The sequence below is a fragment of the Chroicocephalus ridibundus genome, chromosome 9 (assembly GCF_963924245.1).
Source record: "Chroicocephalus ridibundus chromosome 9, bChrRid1.1, whole genome shotgun sequence".
Lineage (NCBI taxonomy): Eukaryota > Metazoa > Chordata > Aves > Charadriiformes > Laridae > Chroicocephalus > Chroicocephalus ridibundus.
In genome coordinates, this window is record NC_086292.1 from 21,681,171 (window position 1) to 21,697,366 (window position 16,196).

At 42.6% G+C, this 16,196-nt stretch overlaps 1 protein-coding gene and 1 non-coding gene across 4 annotated transcripts; both read left to right on the forward strand.

Annotated features, from left to right (window-relative positions):
• The first annotated feature begins 545 nt into the window (after positions 1-545).
• On the forward strand, positions 546-15,245 carry PABIR2 (PABIR family member 2). 3 transcript variants are annotated; one of them, XR_010072440.1, is made up of 11 exons: positions 759-1,012; positions 1,438-1,516; positions 2,863-2,919; positions 3,289-3,332; positions 3,413-3,467; positions 3,693-3,794; positions 5,115-5,203; positions 5,774-5,838; positions 8,213-8,309; positions 9,367-10,783; positions 15,164-15,245. XR_010072440.1 is itself a non-coding variant. In XM_063345757.1 (10 exons), exons 1-10 carry the CDS (start codon positions 897-899, stop codon positions 9,515-9,517), a joined length of 855 nt encoding a protein of 284 aa, XP_063201827.1. In that variant the 5' UTR covers positions 546-896; the 3' UTR covers positions 9,518-11,847. The 3 variants fall into 3 exon arrangements, 2 of the variants coding, with proteins under 2 accessions (XP_063201827.1, XP_063201826.1); XM_063345757.1 differs by lacking the exon at positions 15,164-15,245 and having other exon boundaries at positions 546-1,012; positions 9,367-11,847; XM_063345756.1 differs by lacking the exon at positions 15,164-15,245 and having other exon boundaries at positions 5,777-5,838; positions 9,367-11,847.
• LOC134521249 (small nucleolar RNA U109) lies at positions 9,136-9,282 on the forward strand. Its single transcript, XR_010072706.1, has one exon. It is a non-coding gene; the product is annotated as a small nucleolar RNA U109 (small nucleolar RNA).
• Positions 15,246-16,196: the final 951 nt, after the last annotated feature.

Sequence of the window (16,196 nt, forward strand, 5' to 3'; positions counted from 1 at the left end):
CACAAACTTGGGATGCTTTTATCACTTTGTAAAGGTCACTCCAAAACTTAAATACAGCCAAGAACAGGCCTCGTGTGTTCCATAACGAACTTTATGCCAGATTTCTGAGAATGGCGCCGAGCCATTCTCATTACTCATTAAAAACGCAGTACATTCTCCAGCAGCAAAACAGAGCCGGGAAGAACCCTGGGCAGGGGCTGCGAGACTGAAGTTGAAGAGAGGGGCTCTACGTGCGAGCAGGGCTGCAAAAAGCCCTTCCACCGGTAACGGGGCCCGAGCCCGGACCGGGAGTCACCCGGTTCGGAACGCACCGAGCCTTACGGCCGCCGCCTGACACGCCCCCGCGTCCCGCGCCCATTGTCCCGTTTCAAACCCGCGCCCGCCCCGTCAGCCGCTCGGCGCGCGCGGCCCGTCTGCAAGCGCCGCAGCCGGCGCCGGGAGGCGGAAGGGGCCCGATGGCGGCCTCGCGCGCATGCGCGGTGGCGGGACGCGATGGCGGAACGCATGCGCTGCTGAAGGCGGGCAGCTTCGGCCCCGCCCCGCTTCCTGCGCATGCGCGCTGCGCGGCGGCGGCGGGCGCGGGGGGGTGTCCGGCCCTAGGCGCTCGCTCCCCGGCAGCGGCGGCAGCAGCGGGACCGCGAGCGGGGAGTTCGTCTGTCGGCGGGAGCGGCTGGGGGAAGGGGCCGTCCCCGGCATGGGGCGCTGCTGGGGCCGCCCCCCTCGGCGGGCCTGGCGCGCCCCCGGCCTCTGCCTGCGGCGCCGCCCGCGGGGCCTGTAGTGGCGGCGGCGGCGGCGGCGCGGCTGTCCGTGGGGAGCGGCGGCATGAGGAGCCGCGTCGGGCGGCGGCAGTGAATGGGCGTCGCGGCGTGGCGGGGGGAGCCGGAGGCGCCGCCGCGATGTCTCAGGAGAAAATGGAGCTGGACCTGGAGCTGCCGGCGGGGAGCGCCGCGGCGCCGGGCGACGGGGGCGGCCTGAGGCGATCGAACAGCGCCCCCCTCATCCACGGGCTCAGGTGAGGGCGGCCCGGCCGGCCCGCGGCCCAGCACCGGCGGGGCTCGGCCCGGTGGCGCCTGCAACGGCGGGGAGGGGGCTCGGTAGCACCGGGCGCCGCCAGCGGGGCCCCTGAGGCCTCGGAGCGGGCCCGGCCCCGCCGCCGGCCGCGCTTCCTGCAGGCCCCTGCGCGGTGGCGGCCTCTGAAAGGTGTCGCTGGTTTCTGGGTCCCTCCTGGTGACCGCGGAGCCGCCGTGTGCCGTCGCCACGGGCCGGCAGCAGGGAAGCGCTTGCTGGGTCCTTCGCTGGAAGCGGCGCTTCTGGTGGAACAAAATGGATGTTTTTGGTGCCCTGGAGATGGGAACATGTAGCGCAGCGCCGTGCAGCTTTATGTGAAGCACTCCTAAGAAAGTTCTTCACAAAACTTTTTTTTCTTTCCCCCATCAGTGACAACTCGCAGGTTTTTCAACCTTACGTCTTGCGAACTCGCAGGAACAGTACAACAGTTATGAGCCGTCACAGTATGGTAAGGAATCTTGAGCATGTTTTGTTTACATCTAACGAGAAGTAATTGGGCTGGAGAAATGAAGTTAGACTTGATTTGTGTTTGCACCAAGCATCCTAGCCAGCTTCCTGGCTGCAGAATATGCATTTCTTTTCCACTGTGACTGCAACCTACAATGAAATAATACTGGTGTATTAATTGTATGTCCCCAAGAAGACAGCAGTAGCTGAGGCATGCGTGATTCCCCGTATTAAGTACAGGCTCAGAGTTAATTTAGACCTGCCTGTGTGTTGAAGAGAAAACTGCTGTTACAATTAAAAGCCATGAAAGGATGTTTTAATTTGTTGTAAAAATGAAAGAGAGTTACAAGTCTTTGTTGATTTTTTTGACGGGGACGATCTCTTTTTTTTTTTTTTTTTTTTTTTTTTTTTTTTGCAAAGGCTGAACGCTAGACGTCAGAAAATCATTTAAAGAAGAGTAATTTGCTGGGTGATATTTTGCCCATTATCATATAAGTCTGGTAGTGTACAGTACTGCAGTTACTTCTCAAAAATGTTACATTTCTTTTTTCGAATCTTTCCCTGTCAACTGGAAGATCTATATGCTTTTTTCCACTAAAATTTTTCGTTCTCATCTGAGGGAAATAGCTTTTGTCAAAACCCGTGGAACTTAAAAGTCCTGAAATGCATTTCTTCTATGTATTTTATTCTGTTCAGAAAAAGCAAGATGACGTTTTAGTTCAAAATCTTCTGTTATGAGCTTTCTTCAAAATAAGAATCCAAAAGTTTGGAAATCAAATCAGTAGGTGTTACGGTAGGCACATGGGCATCCTGAGTGGAACCTGCTGGCCCACGTGGTGGTAAGCCAAAGTTCCAGAGGAATTAGATGTATAAAATTGTATGCAACTGAAAAATTGCAACAGTAAAGTTCTAGAGAATGTTGTTTAAGGCTGAGATGAAACACTGAGATTTCTCCTTTATAATAGCCAACTGGTTGAGTAAGTTAGTACAGGAGTTTGTCGTCTTACCCTGGGCAGCAGGGAATTGTATCGTATTCATAGTTTCCTTTGTAATACCTCACTTGTCAAAACGGCGTATATAGCTATTTGTGTATTTGAGGTGCTAAGCAGTATCTGCCTACAAGTGTGAGATCTGTGCCACTTGCTGAGCGAGAGAATGAATTTGTAAGTGGTAAAACAAGTCTTTTCTCTTGAAGGCCAGTGTTTTCTTTTTGCAACATTATTTGAGTCATCCATATGTAGTTGTACAGCTCATTTTTAATTCACTAAGAGTGCAGGTGGTGGTAAATAGGATGTGTGCAAGCCGTCGATGAGTGATTTAATCGTTGTGGCTGTCACTTTTTTTCAGTTGTTGTCATCATCTCCTATTCGTATTCCTAGTAGCCGACTTCATCAGATCAGAAGGGTAAGTGTAATTTTTATCTGTATATTTAGTAACAGCATGAAAAGTATTATATAATATTGAAGTATTTACGTAATGGGAGTTTTTTTCCTATTGAGTTTTACAAGTACTAGAGGAAACAGAGTGCCTTTTAAGACTTAATTTCAACAAGGAAGTATCCTTGCAAGGGTTATTGTTGTTGTGTTTAAACTACCTTGCATTTGTGAAGTGTTGTTTCATTCAAGAGAAACAGTGAGCTGGCCTGGTAGCAGTCTTCTCTTTCTGGAGTGCTCCTACTGCTCATATTTAAATTCTAGTGGCAAATTATTGAATCGTGAGTACCTGTGATGAATCAAATGTTATGGGAAGACTTACGACATGTATCTCCTGCAGGAGGAAGGAGTGGATTTAATGAACAGAGAAACAGCACATGAAAGGTGAGTGTTATTGAAACAAGATGATAAAATAGCCAGAGTTATCCTCTTTGCAGCTACTGATGGGATTTTTTGTGTTCTAGGGAAGTGCAAACAGCAATGCAGATAAGCCAGTCATGGGAGGAAAGCTTGAGCCTGGTAATCTCTTTATAGATGTTTCCTATTTAATTCTACTTTTACGCTCAACTGATGAGTTTAAGGGAAAGAGCGAAATTATACTGTGAAAATAATATAAGAAGAACTTAGTTCATCTGCTTTACCTATTTGTGCATTTGACCGGATGACTTCCCATTAGAAGGTTGTGCCTTGGATTCTAAGGTAATATCCCATGCCAGCATTAAGGTGGAAACCTTGTATTTACAGAGCGACAATGACTTGGACAAGTCTGAGAAATCTTCCTCCCCAAAGCGAATAGACTTCATTCCAGTTTCGCCTGCACCTTCGCCGACAAGAGGAATAGGAAAGGTAGGATAAGTGAAATGCCAAACGGAAAGAACATTTTAGACCAAGGTGAACGGTGAAGGTGTGTAACTTCACAAATTGTTTGATAGCTTTTAAAAAAAACCACAACCAAACAACAAAAACCCTCCAACTCAAACCCACATTTTATTGATTTCTAAGAATCAGATGCTTACCATCTTAGAGCTGCAGAGTTTAAGCAGCGTGCCGGTTCTGTCACACTGAATGTTTTCAGTTGCTGCTCTTTGTGCGATGTTTGGATGGGTTAGGGTTCTGGTTCTAAGGGAAGCTGGAAGAGGTCATTAGAGTAATCAGATTTGGCTGTGATCTTCAGCTGCACGAGTGGGGGGATGCTGGGGAAGAAGCACCAAAATCAGAATGTGTTGTATGTGTAGAATAAGAGTGTAGGCAAAGACCAAAAGCTGCAAATCTGTGTGGTGAGGAGGATGAAAGTACGTCCACGGTTATGGAAAGGAAGGCATAAACTCACTGTGAAGGACTCGGGCGTGCTGAATTTGCAGTGAAGACTGATGGTTCGTGCTGGAAAAAGGGAAGAGGTGGATCTTAGACAACATAAACTACTTTTTCCAGTAAGGACTGGAAAACTGAAATGTAGCACAGAGAAGATGGCACTGTGTTTAAAGATGGGCTGCTTGACCTTGTTTTCACTCACCCTCTTTGGTTGTTCTACTGTTTTTATTGCACGCCTCTACCAGTACAGATGCACGGAGCAGCCACGTACTAGTGCTGGGAAAATGTGTTCCTGGTGTAACACTGGTGCTGGCAGCTGGTCCTGTGCCTTTGGAATCACGACTATAAAGCAGTAGTAGATAACAAGACAGAAACATCTTTATGATTAGCTATGGGCATTCTTGGGCGAGGCTCAGATTCACTGCAGAGCCACAGAGCTAAATACTCTGTTCTACCCTGGAATATTGCATTCAATTTTCAGGTCAGATGTTTTTTGAGTAAACTCAACTTGTTTGTTTAATAAGCCCCTTGAAAGAAGTAATTCTTGAGGACTGTACTACTGCTTCTAAATGTAACAGGAAGAACAGACACAACGGTCTTATTTAGAAAACAGTGTGTATTTCATTTTTAGCTTTCGTGTGGGTTTGAATTTTAGGTTAATCTGAGCATTATTGCATTAGCCAGGATATTTTTGCAAGTTAAGTTTTAATGCCTCTAAGATTGCATTTGATCATCTCTTCCTTACTCCATTATTAGCTTTTCTTTAATTGGGGATGTTTTGTTTGGAGCGTGGGGGGAAGCCCTTGAGTATTTAAAAGGAAATTCTGAAGCATCGTAATGTAACTTTTTCTGCAGCAATGTTTTTCACCATCATTGCAAATGTTTGTGAGCAGTAATGGATTACCTCCAAGTCCTATTCCCAGTCCAACAAGGCGATTCTCCAAGTAAGTAGCATCTGCAAGTAACAGGTATAAATTTGCTTAAATTGTAATTTATCCAAAGGCTAGCACAAAGATTAGTTAAAACTGATGCTAAGGCATTAAAAGAGACTTTAGTCTTCTCTAGCTGAAGTATTGCCACATAAAAATGCTCTTAAAGTTCAGCCTTTGCCAATGGTAGCTTTAAGTGGGTGCTCTTAGAGGAGCCTGTGTCAACTAGACTTGGTAACTTGTGAGGAAATTCCTGGGTACTTCAAGTGAACTTTACTAACTTTGTCAGCATATCAATTTTGTGTAAATATCACACACAATTTAGAAATGAAGTGAGGATGTGATGCAATAAGGGAAGGAGAAGACCCTAGAAAATTGACTGCAACGTTGTGTGGCAGATAATCTTCTCTAATAGGCAGCACTTTGTTATCTATGTGTTTAGATTCTCTAAGCGTTCCGGCTGTGGAGGAATAGTTTTAAAGAACACTTCATATGATGTGGTTGTGTTGATTTGATGCTAGGTATGGTGGTGTTCAGAGTTGGAACCTTTACAGACCTGCCTATCGGTGTTCTCTCTCTCTCTAGCAGGAGGAGTCAAAGCCCAATCAACTGTATCAGGCCCAGTGTTCTCGGCCCCATTAAAAGAAAAGGTATGTGCGTTTACATTATCAGGTGTTTTAATATGGATTTAGTTTTGCAGCTTGGATACATTTCTCTCTTTTCCATATTTTTTTTCTGTTCTGTAAATATAATGCCCTTGCATCCGCACTGAAGTGCAGTTTGCCAGTTGTAACTTAAAAGTACAATGTAAAGTAGCTAGTCTAAAACACAAGAATGAAGAACTTTAAAAGCAGCTACTGCTTGAAAGAGGCAAACTTTATTCCACAACAAATTAGATGTTAGAAATATTCGTAAGCCCTGACATTCCTATGAGTACCACTGTACGGTGCGCACCCTTCAGATCATCTCAGGAATGTTGCTTATCATGCAGTATCTTCTAAACTTAGAACTGAATGTTTGTTTTTACTCTGAAAGTTCAGAAGGTGAGTGTTTAGAGAAATGGAGTAGATCAGTGCTCTTTCCTCCTGAAGGGGGAAACCTGCATTCTTTCCTGGAAGTATTTTGTGTTAAGAGTATTCAAATTACATCTCAGAACAAGTCTCCATAGCAGAACTGTAAGATTGAGATATTTATAAGTGTACCTCTGGCTATGTTTATCCTTCCTGCATTTTTTTTTAACTGCACCAAAAGCATGTCCTTCTATTTTACAAGAATTATATTTAGCCTTCAAGAAAAGTTACTGTGTATTGTGTTTTTTAGGACTGCTTTTCCTATCAGATAAAGAATGTTGTCTAATTTATATCGAATTGACAGAGGGCAGAGACAAGCTTTCTCATAGTGCCAGTTGTATCTTGGCTGTTATTCTCTATGAATTTTAGAGGCATTAAAATCGAACAAAAGTTTATCAGGCTCAGGGATCAGTAGGGAATAGATATTCATACTGTGTTTTAAACATTTTTCAGTAGACTTTACAAAGATAGTATTAAAAAGAGTGCAGGTAAAGGGTAGGCTTTCCTCACCCTATCCATGTGCGCATGTGGAGCATCTTTTACAAAATGGAGATGGGAGTTTCCCTTTTTTACTCAAAATATCAAGGAATTTTCAAAATGTTAGTTAATTTTAAAATATGTAATCCATTTAAGTGAACCTGATTTCTTTTCCTAAATACATAATCCTGTTATTATTCCGAATTTTAGCAGTAGCTTTATGGTTCGTATTGTACACATGTGATATGGTAACAAATTGCCACCGTGATGTGTGAAGGGAAGAATAGGATGTATTGAAGAACACTTCACTGCTGTCGGGAATTAATGCAGGGAGAGTATGCGATGTGTTGTGGTGGTGCAGATTTCTCTGTGACATTTCAGGTGGCAAAAGAGTTACCTAAGTTGGTGGTCTGGCTTTTCTTCATTTTTATATAAGACCAAGTATTCTATAAGCGTTTCTTGCCCATCGCTTGATAGAAGTTGTTATTCCTTCCCTTCAAAGAAGGGAATGTATCCCCGTGGGTTAAAGGAAACAGGAAATTGGGGGGGGGTTATCAGTCTTATATAAAATGAATGGTAGTATAATTCTCTTGCATAACATATTAATATGTACTGGTTTTGTATAATGCTTAACTTTCATCTGCTCTTCAAACTGACACCACGACTGCTTTGAAGTGTAGGTAAAACACCAGACAATTTTTCACTTCATATGGTTTTGTTGCCAAACTAAAAATTAAAATATACTGTAGCTGAGAGGTTTGGTTTTTTTCCTCTAAGCTTGTTATTGGCAAGTTCGTGATATTTCCAATGTGTCTGTTTTAGAGAAGCTATTAATGAGCTAGCTCATTCTCGGTGCAGATTATACTAACGAGATTACATGAATTCTCCCCATCATGTTTAATCTTTTAATGTCAGTAGATGATTACAGGTACAAAGATAGTCTGATCCATGATGAGTAAGTGGAAATGCCTACACATGCCAATTTTTTTTATTCGGCTTTTCTGTCAGAGTGTACGTACGCATCAGAATTTGTTGTACGCAGGAGGGTGAAACTGAACCAAGCTGCTGCTCCTATTTTCATAATCACTACGAATTTTAATGTCCGTATTTTGGCTTATGTCAGTTGCCTCATCTCAAATGCTTACTTAAAATTAAGTCACAGTAATTAAGTTTGCTTTAGATTATTTTGTCTGATTGTAGTCTAAATAGCAAGCGCCTTGTTTTGTGTCTTTAAGATCATTGTAGCCCCTCAGAAGCTGTTGAAGCATTAGTTAACGACAGACTGGATGGTTAAACAACAGCTAGCATCAAATTAATGTCTTACCCAAGTGTTTTGTTGGCTGAATTAGAGGACTTACAGTGTTACAGGTGCAACCTTGCTCTATTGTGGGACAAACCTCCTTCTTACAATAAACAAATATTGACTGGGCGTGCCAGAGACTCAAGTGAGTTTGATTATTTGCACTGTTTTCCTTAGGTGAAATGGAAACTGAAAGTCAGCCAAAGAGACTTTTTCAAGGAACGACCAACATGCTTTCTCCAGATGTTACACATCTGACAGATCTCAGTTCATGGTAAAATATTTTATGTGCCCTGAAATGCTGAAACAGGGAATGCGCGTTTATCACAAGCTTTCTTGTTTTGTTTTGTTTTTTCCAGAAAAATATTTTGTGTGTAGCTTCCATATGCGTATCCCGGGGAACTGTTCCTGTGGTAGTGTGGTGTGGCAATGTTCCTGCTCCTTTGATCAATTATTCCTCAGCAGACTCTAGCCTAGATTTTGTGTATCAAAATTTTTATCTTGAATATAACTGTTATAAATCCCTGTTAGTTCATAAGCAAAGTTACTTTGCCTCAAAGATGCTTCATCATTTTGCTATGTTGTAGGCAGTGGTCATATAGTATGTGCGTGAATAGTTCCTGCAGTTACATAGTTCACGTTGATACGTTCACGATCTTTAGTGTCTGTCTCCTTTCTGTGTTGTGATCAGAAAAAGCTGAGTTCTTTTTTTGTCAAGAGTCAGATACAAAGTATTCTAAAATATCAACTCTGTATTATGATCATTTGAGTTTACCTACGGGCTTGAAAGTGCCTCAAAATTTTTTTTTTTTTTTTGTGTTGCTTCCAGCTGAATTGCAAAAGTATCAATTTAACGTGCCCTCTGGAATCTTGTATCAAGACTTCAAAATCCAAACAGAGGAATCCCTTACTTACAAGGGAAAAATGGGTTTCAAAATCTTGCTTTGTGCAGTGCAACATTAAAAAACATACGAGCTAATTAATGACATCTCTGCTGCATTGCTGATTAGATTCTTATTACTCCTTTCCTTTTAAGGTTTTATTCTCATTAGTTTTCACCTCCTTTCTGTAACTGATTAAAATCAGAGTCATCATTTGTTCTGCATGTTAAAAAAAAAATACAAATTCTGCTCCTCATTCCCGTAAGGAGCATGAATATATATATAACATGCTACAGAAAACAAGGAGAATTCAGGGCTGCCAGTCTTGCAGAAAAGACTGAGTGGTAGTATAGGTCTCCTACATCTGTTCTACGAGGACAAAAGTACGTTAGGTTTCTACACAAAGCCATCGTGCCCGTCGTGCTAGATAACCTTTTTCTTTTTCCCCAGTCTGTCTTCAGATATTCTCGATGGGAGCAGCAGCAGTGTTGGCTCTTCCTCTGACTCACTGACTAAAGGCAGCATAACCACGGAGTCTCCCGTAACGTGCTCAAACTCGTGCTCTTCATTCATTTTGATGGATGATCTCTCACCGAAGTGACTTAAGTTCTGAGTCAGTGTCTGGCTGTTCTGTTCCCTTATTGTACGCTCGTACGGAGAAACGAACTCTGATCCTTGAACCATTAACACATGGATTATTCAAAGGAAAAATTATTGTAACTGTAATCCTTGGCGACTTTCCAGTGATTTTGATTTATCCATTTAATGGACATTGTAGACCACATTCATGTCTGGTTTTGCGAATTTATTTTTTAAACAAGATGTCTGCTCAGATTATACTAACTTTTTGCTTTCAGGAACTTGCATATACTTTTTGATTCCGAGAATAGGTATCTACCTATTAGTGTTGCAATTTTTAGGAAAATACTTCTATTATTATCGTGGTCACCGTCTAGGGAAATAATTTGGTTCAGAAGGATTTGAAAATACTAATTTATTCTCTGGCACTTCTACCATTGAGTAAAACTATTCTCCTTGGTTTGTTTCAGTCACTAGCCTCAAATTCTCTTACAGAAGGGAGGAAAAGAAAAATCGTTTCTTTTCTTAGTGCTGCTAGTTGTTTTTATTACAGAAGACCACAGTGGGTCTGGAAATCTCACTCTATTACGTTAAAAAAAAAAAAAACCCAAACAACCCACAGCAAAATAACTCATGACTGGCACTTTTGCCATCAGTGAAGAAATAATACTCTGCAAACGTGATTAAAATAGCTGCATAGTTCTCTCCCCAGTTCCTTTATCCTGCAAATTGTATGAAATAAGGTCAATATTCAGCACGATTTGGCCAAGGAAAACGAATCCATGCCTCTATCTAAGACATACAGTGCAGATAACTAAGCTATTTAAACTACTGTGTAGGAGAACCACGTATGGCACCGTCGATGTCTCCTGTGGCATTGAGGTCATAGGGATTTTTGTGCCTTAGGGGACATTGTTACAGAATTACGGAATGTAAACCAGAGGGGTGGGTGGGAAAAGTCCTTTGTGTACAGCTTGTCTATAGAGTTGCTTACCAGAACCTGGCGTCGATGCTGCTTTCCGTAGTGTTCCTTTCCCAGGCGTGTGCTGCGTCGCGGGGTGCCGCGGGCAGCCCCGGCTCTGCTGGGAGACGGCAGCCGGAGTGACACCCTCCGCTGCACACAGCGGCGACGCCTTTGGTCGTGAGCAGGGCAGAGAGCGAAGTGAGCGTTCGATTCCCAAGGAAAGACTTGAGAGGTTGGATTGAATACGAGCTCTGCAAATTGTTTGGTGAAGGAGTTAGAGTTGAGCTATGACTAGTCTTGATACAGTACCTTGGTCAGTCTGAGGTAAGACAATAGATATTTTACTTTTTAAAGACTTTAACGGGGCAAAATAAATCCGTTTGTAATCTACTGTGTTATGCTATTTATTATTTATAACTATGTAAAAAGTCTGTGGTGATGAATTATAGTATTTTTTTATGATTGAATAAGTTTTTTATGTTCAGTAATTGCTGGCTGGTTTGTATTTAATACGCAACGTTGTCTGCCAGAATCATAAGCTTCCATTTTTGAATGTTTGTAACATAAATGCTTTTGTTATCTAAAAGTACAACTTCTGATCTTTTTGAAAGAAAATAGCACTGAATTTAAAGTAAGATTATGTGCTTTACAAGTGAGCACAATCTCTGGCAATACTGTCTGGCTAAAAAGGGGAGGGGGAGAACCGTAGGGGTTGTTTTTTTTTTTTTTTCCTGTTCTGAAGAAGCCGTTGAGTTTCCAGAAGACGTGTAAATACCAGATTATTTTTAAAAGTGTTTCCACTAAATTGTAAGTAGTACCATAATGGGCCAACAGCGGCACTATTATTTGTAATATCATTTTCACCTGTGGAGCATTAGTTCCCCGCCTCAAATAAATGTGCATATTGTAAAATATTGTCCATTGGTGCCATTTTTAAATGAGCTCTACAGTATTGAATGTTAATTTTATTTGTATATGCACAGTGCTATTTCTTGAATTTGATGTCTTAAACCGCTTAATTATTTTTTTATTCATGCTTGTATCTTCTCTGCCTTCTCGGTGCTAAAAGAAGGCTGCTTTTACATTTGCAAAAATATTGGTAAACAGTCTGTGATAAAATTTGACATGTTACCTGTGCCCCGGTTGCATTCTGCCGTGCTTTTCTTGGTACCGTCATTTGGAAATCCGAACAAGGGGTGGCAGAAGGGGGAAACCTATTGCATGCTTTCTTAAAACCCAGAAGAGCATAGCTATTGCTGATTTTTGGCTGACTTACCTGTACAAATTGATGTATTCCAGATTTGTTTGTTAGTGGAGAGTCTTATACAAGTGCTGGCCTTTGTAAACATTAGAATGTAAGCTTCATAAAGCAAACGCACAAATATTCACCCTTGTTACAGCTTTTTTCTTTTTTTTTTTTTTTTTTTTTTTAGTGTTCTGGCTAGTCTCTGCTCCTCAGAAGACATTGCTCTTTTACAAAATATATACATAGCACATGCACACACGGTGTCTGGCTCAGAATGAATGTGATTGTGTAACATAATAGGTCCCATTTAGGACCGTATTGTTTCACACCCGTAGCCATAAGACCGCTTGTTCATTTCAAAACTGTTTTCTAATACTCTTGACAGCTGATACCCGCGCTTACCTGCATGCGAGTTGCTGCCGCTTACAGAATCTGTTGGCGGCGTAAAGGCTAGTACGGCGTGCTCCCACTCACACGGACTAAAAGTTGTGTTCCTGGATTTAGCTCTCGTCTGTAATGAATGAGATACCAGTTTGGGGAAGAAGGCTGGTGCTGGTGGTCAGCTTTAATATATAACTATTGAGACTTAATAACTGGTTTTTATGACTTGAGTGGAGTTATTTGTGCTGAACTGCCATGATGAGTGGCTGAGAACTCCCGTCTTTCCTTCCCCTTTATTTTTTCCTTAAATAAGGAACCATAAATGCGTCTCTCTTGCTGAGAATCACCAGTGATGACTTGCCTTTAACGTTGTAACTGTCGAGGAGAAAGTTAAAATACCAGCCAAGACCAGCGTAATTCAAGCAGCGTTTTAGATGGCCTGTTTTTACTCTGTTAATTAGCAGTGTATTACGGTGTGGGTCTGCGTTCGGCTCATTGACTAGCACTGCCTTTAGGTCATAGCTGAAGCGCGCTGAATCCTCATTTCGTGGGCTTAAAATGCTGGAAGGGTTTTACCAATGGTTTAGAAAAATGTGCGTGTCAGCTGTGGAACTCTTTATGTTTTGATAATATCAAGTGTTCTGAATCAGGAAATGGATCACAGTATGCATGTTTCATGCTCCTTCATTGAATTTCAAATTGGGGATCACGGGCCCAAAAGCCTGTATTTAAGGGGCTGTTTTTCTGACTGTATGTGATTAAATAACTTTCTCCTACAATGAAAGTAATTAAACTGTCAGTGGGTGAGGATGTAAATCTGAGTCCTGCAGACTTTATTGGAAAACTTACGCTTGAAATGCACAAAGCTATACTGTATAAAAACAGTAAAGTGGGGTTTTTATTAAAGTCATGATAAAAATAGAGTACTCATTTTAACAACTCAAAACGCTAAAAGCCATTTTAAATGTAAGGCTTCAGCTTGGCACGTTTCTCCAGCCAGAGCCACGTTGGGGGCTGTACGCGGAGGTGAGCTTGAGCAGGCTCGGGCGGGTTTGGAACTCCCGTGTTCTGGTGCACAAACACAATAGACTAGTCTTGGGAAATGATTTTTGTGCAAATATTCACATTCTTATCTCTAGGCCCTGCTAATAACGTTTGTGTGACAACAAAGATGAGAACTTGTTTTTCCTGGAGGAAATTCATGTGACTATAATCTTCCCGGTAACTTCATAATAATAAAAAAAAAAAGCTTTGCATTAATATGGGTTCAAATATTTCATGAAGTCATAGGACTGTTTCATTTGCTTTTTTGGAGTAAAGGCCAAGAAATATTTTTGGAGCAATACAAACTGCCTCTTGTATTCCAAGGCTATTCTATAAACGGCAGCTGTCCGTGGGGAGTGGAGGGGGACTTTGCCTACCATTCAATATTTCAGTCTCTCTTGAGATCCGCTAAATAATCCTTAGCAAATTCGGCGATTGGTGGAAAATGGGTCACCAAAGGTACCAGATGACCCAGTGAGGAGCACGTTTGACTAAATTCGAGTTTTAGCCCTGAGCGCAGACCTAGCTTACCCAACTAATTTTCAAGTGGAAAACGCGTTTTTCGAGGAACTGAGACTTTGATGAGGCTCTGCGCCATTCAGACTTGGAGGAAAAGGCTCCTTGTTGGCAAGGCTAGGACTGTTTCGCTCAATCTACCCCCAAAAGAGCGAGCCGCGCTTGCAAGTCTGAGTTAGAGTAGCTGTTGTCTGGGGTTTAGGTGTCCTTGGAGGGGGCAGGGAGGTGGGGGTTGGGTTTCCATAAGGGCCAGTTATCTAAGTCATGGCTGGGAGCTTTGTCATCGGGCTAAAATCAAAAGTAGGTGTTTGAGGGCAGGTTCTGAGGGCTGCAGAGCTGGTTTAAGCGCGGTGGCCTGGGTTTGCTTCCCGCTGTGGACGAAGAGCCCTCGGGTGGGCGGGTGATGGTGGCCAGGCTGCCCTTCCCATGCACACAGCTGCACCCCGCTTCCACATCCTACTGCTACGCGTACCTCAAGGCGATCCTTTTTATTAGCGTACTGGGCACTTAACGGAAGTCTCTTGTTTCAATCCAAACCGTTTTGCATTAAAGCTGCTTTTTATTATGTGCTTTTAGATCCCAAAGCCTTTTGATATGGGGCCTGTTGGGCCTTGGGTTTGAGTCTTGCCTCTGGTTGGCGTGCCAGGGCCAACCTCCTCTTCTTAAACCTGGAGCAATTTGTTTTGTTCTTCATGCGGTAGAAAGTTTGGAAATGCAGAGTAGGGAGGCTCTTGCTATTAACGACGAAAGCATGTTAGCTTTGGTGATCACACAAGATTGCGGGGTTTTCAAAGAAATAAGACCTGAAAACACAGAACAAAGAAATGCCTATTTTTAGCAAACCAATTTGGCTGGTTTGATAACCAGGCTCTTTTTTTTAAATGCAGGCAATAGTCGTTTGAACATATCATTAGTAACAGCAACAAAATCTAATATGCTTTCACTCCCAAACGCTTCTCCTCATGGTAAAGAAGGAACTTATTACTGAAAGGCCCCAAATTTTGGTAATCTCTGGCAAATAGACGGGCACAGCCTGTCTCAGGGCTCTGGACACCGCTTTGCAGTAACGACCCCCTCTGACTTGACAGGCGGTGACGGTGACACCAGGCCGTCCAGCAGTCCCTTTCTGTCTAAAAAGCATCATTCTACACTATATAATAATTCTAACACCTTTAGTCTCCCTTAGGTTATTTCTGAGGGCCAAGAGATTTCTACCTTTTATACAAGCACAGTTATTATTAGCTGTTAATTACCGTAGGTTGAGTGTTTTACCATATAGCTGTGGTAAAATTCCTGGTGGACTTTGCGGGCTTTTGCGTGTCTCTCATTTGGGGGTATAACAGAGTTTGGGATTTTTGATTATTTTTCCGATAACGCAATGTGTGTCTTCTGGGAGAATTAGCCATTGTGTTTTAATTCTGCAAGGCATTTGGATGTAGTTTACGCAGAAGTAACTCGTATTTAAAAACATGAGTCAAATGAATCTTGGAGACAATGACACGCGTTTGTTTTTGCAGAAGTTGCCTGGATTAACCCTCGCATCCCCTAAAGAAACCTCCTGCGTCCTGCTGTGGTCCCCACCGCTTTTGAACTTTCCCCCAAGTTAAGTAAGTTGGCAGAAGCGCCAGGCTATTATTTGTATTGGGGTAGTTTATAATGCAGATTATGAAAACCCTATTGTGCTAGAACAAAAAGATTTTGCCTTGCCCTAAATAATTTGCAATTTAAATTTGTCGTGAGAACTGTCGTGGCTTATCAATGCAACGTATGGTCAACGCTTTGTTTCAATATGGAAAAGTTAGGCTCTGTAATACACAGGTAGGAAGCAGGTGGTATCAAAAACTATAACTAAATCAAGTTAACTAGTCCAGAATCTGAATCTAAACCCAAATGTTGTATCTGGCCTGTGACAAAGCAAACCCTTTGCTCTACAAGCCCCTAAAATTTTGGAAAAATTCAGCTACTGCCATGAACTGAGCAGCCCAGTCTCAAGCCTAGTTAAGTGTCAACACTTCTCTACTTATGACCAGAACCTCCAAGAGTTTGGAAGAAAAATAAATGTGCAAGGGGAAGCTAGAATAAAAACGCCGCTGCGCTTGTGATGTATGAGTACTGGTTTGAAAACCGATACGGAGAACAAAGTACAGGGAGTTGGGACAAATGTGCTTTAAATAAGAGTTGAGGATGTGCGACGTACGGTACGTGTAACATCTTGTTCGTGTGCAAGAACAGACTGTGAAAGAAACAGCTTTGTGTGGGAGAAGCGACATCAAAAGAACCAGCACTGTAATAGGAAACAGTTGCCTTTTGAGGACTGTTATTGCTGCTGGTCACTTCTTTTTTTCTTTTCTTTTTCCTGATTTATTTTTCCCTCCTGTACTACGAGCCGGCAGCGGGAGCAATGCGAGGCAGCATGGGTAGGGTGGGCCAGCTGGGCAGCAAGGAGGGGTACGGAGGGCTAGCTGGGTCTGCGTGGACCTTCACAGCTTCCCTCCTGCCCCTTTACACTGAGTTTGCATCAGCCTTGAAGGTTAGAGATGTATTTGTTGG

Bases quoted from the DNA above. Each gene is read 5' to 3' on its own strand.
- PABIR2 (XM_063345757.1), top strand. From the start codon at position 897: ATGTCTCAGGAGAAAATGGAGCTGGACCTGGAGCTGCCGGCGGGGAGC. The intron at 3,468-3,692 runs GTAATCTCTTTA...TTGTATTTACAG, and splicing joins GGGAGGAAAGCTTGAGCCTG to AGCGACAATGACTTGGACAA. The intron at 5,839-8,212 runs GTATGTGCGTTT...TGTTTTCCTTAG, and splicing joins CGGCCCCATTAAAAGAAAAG to GTGAAATGGAAACTGAAAGT.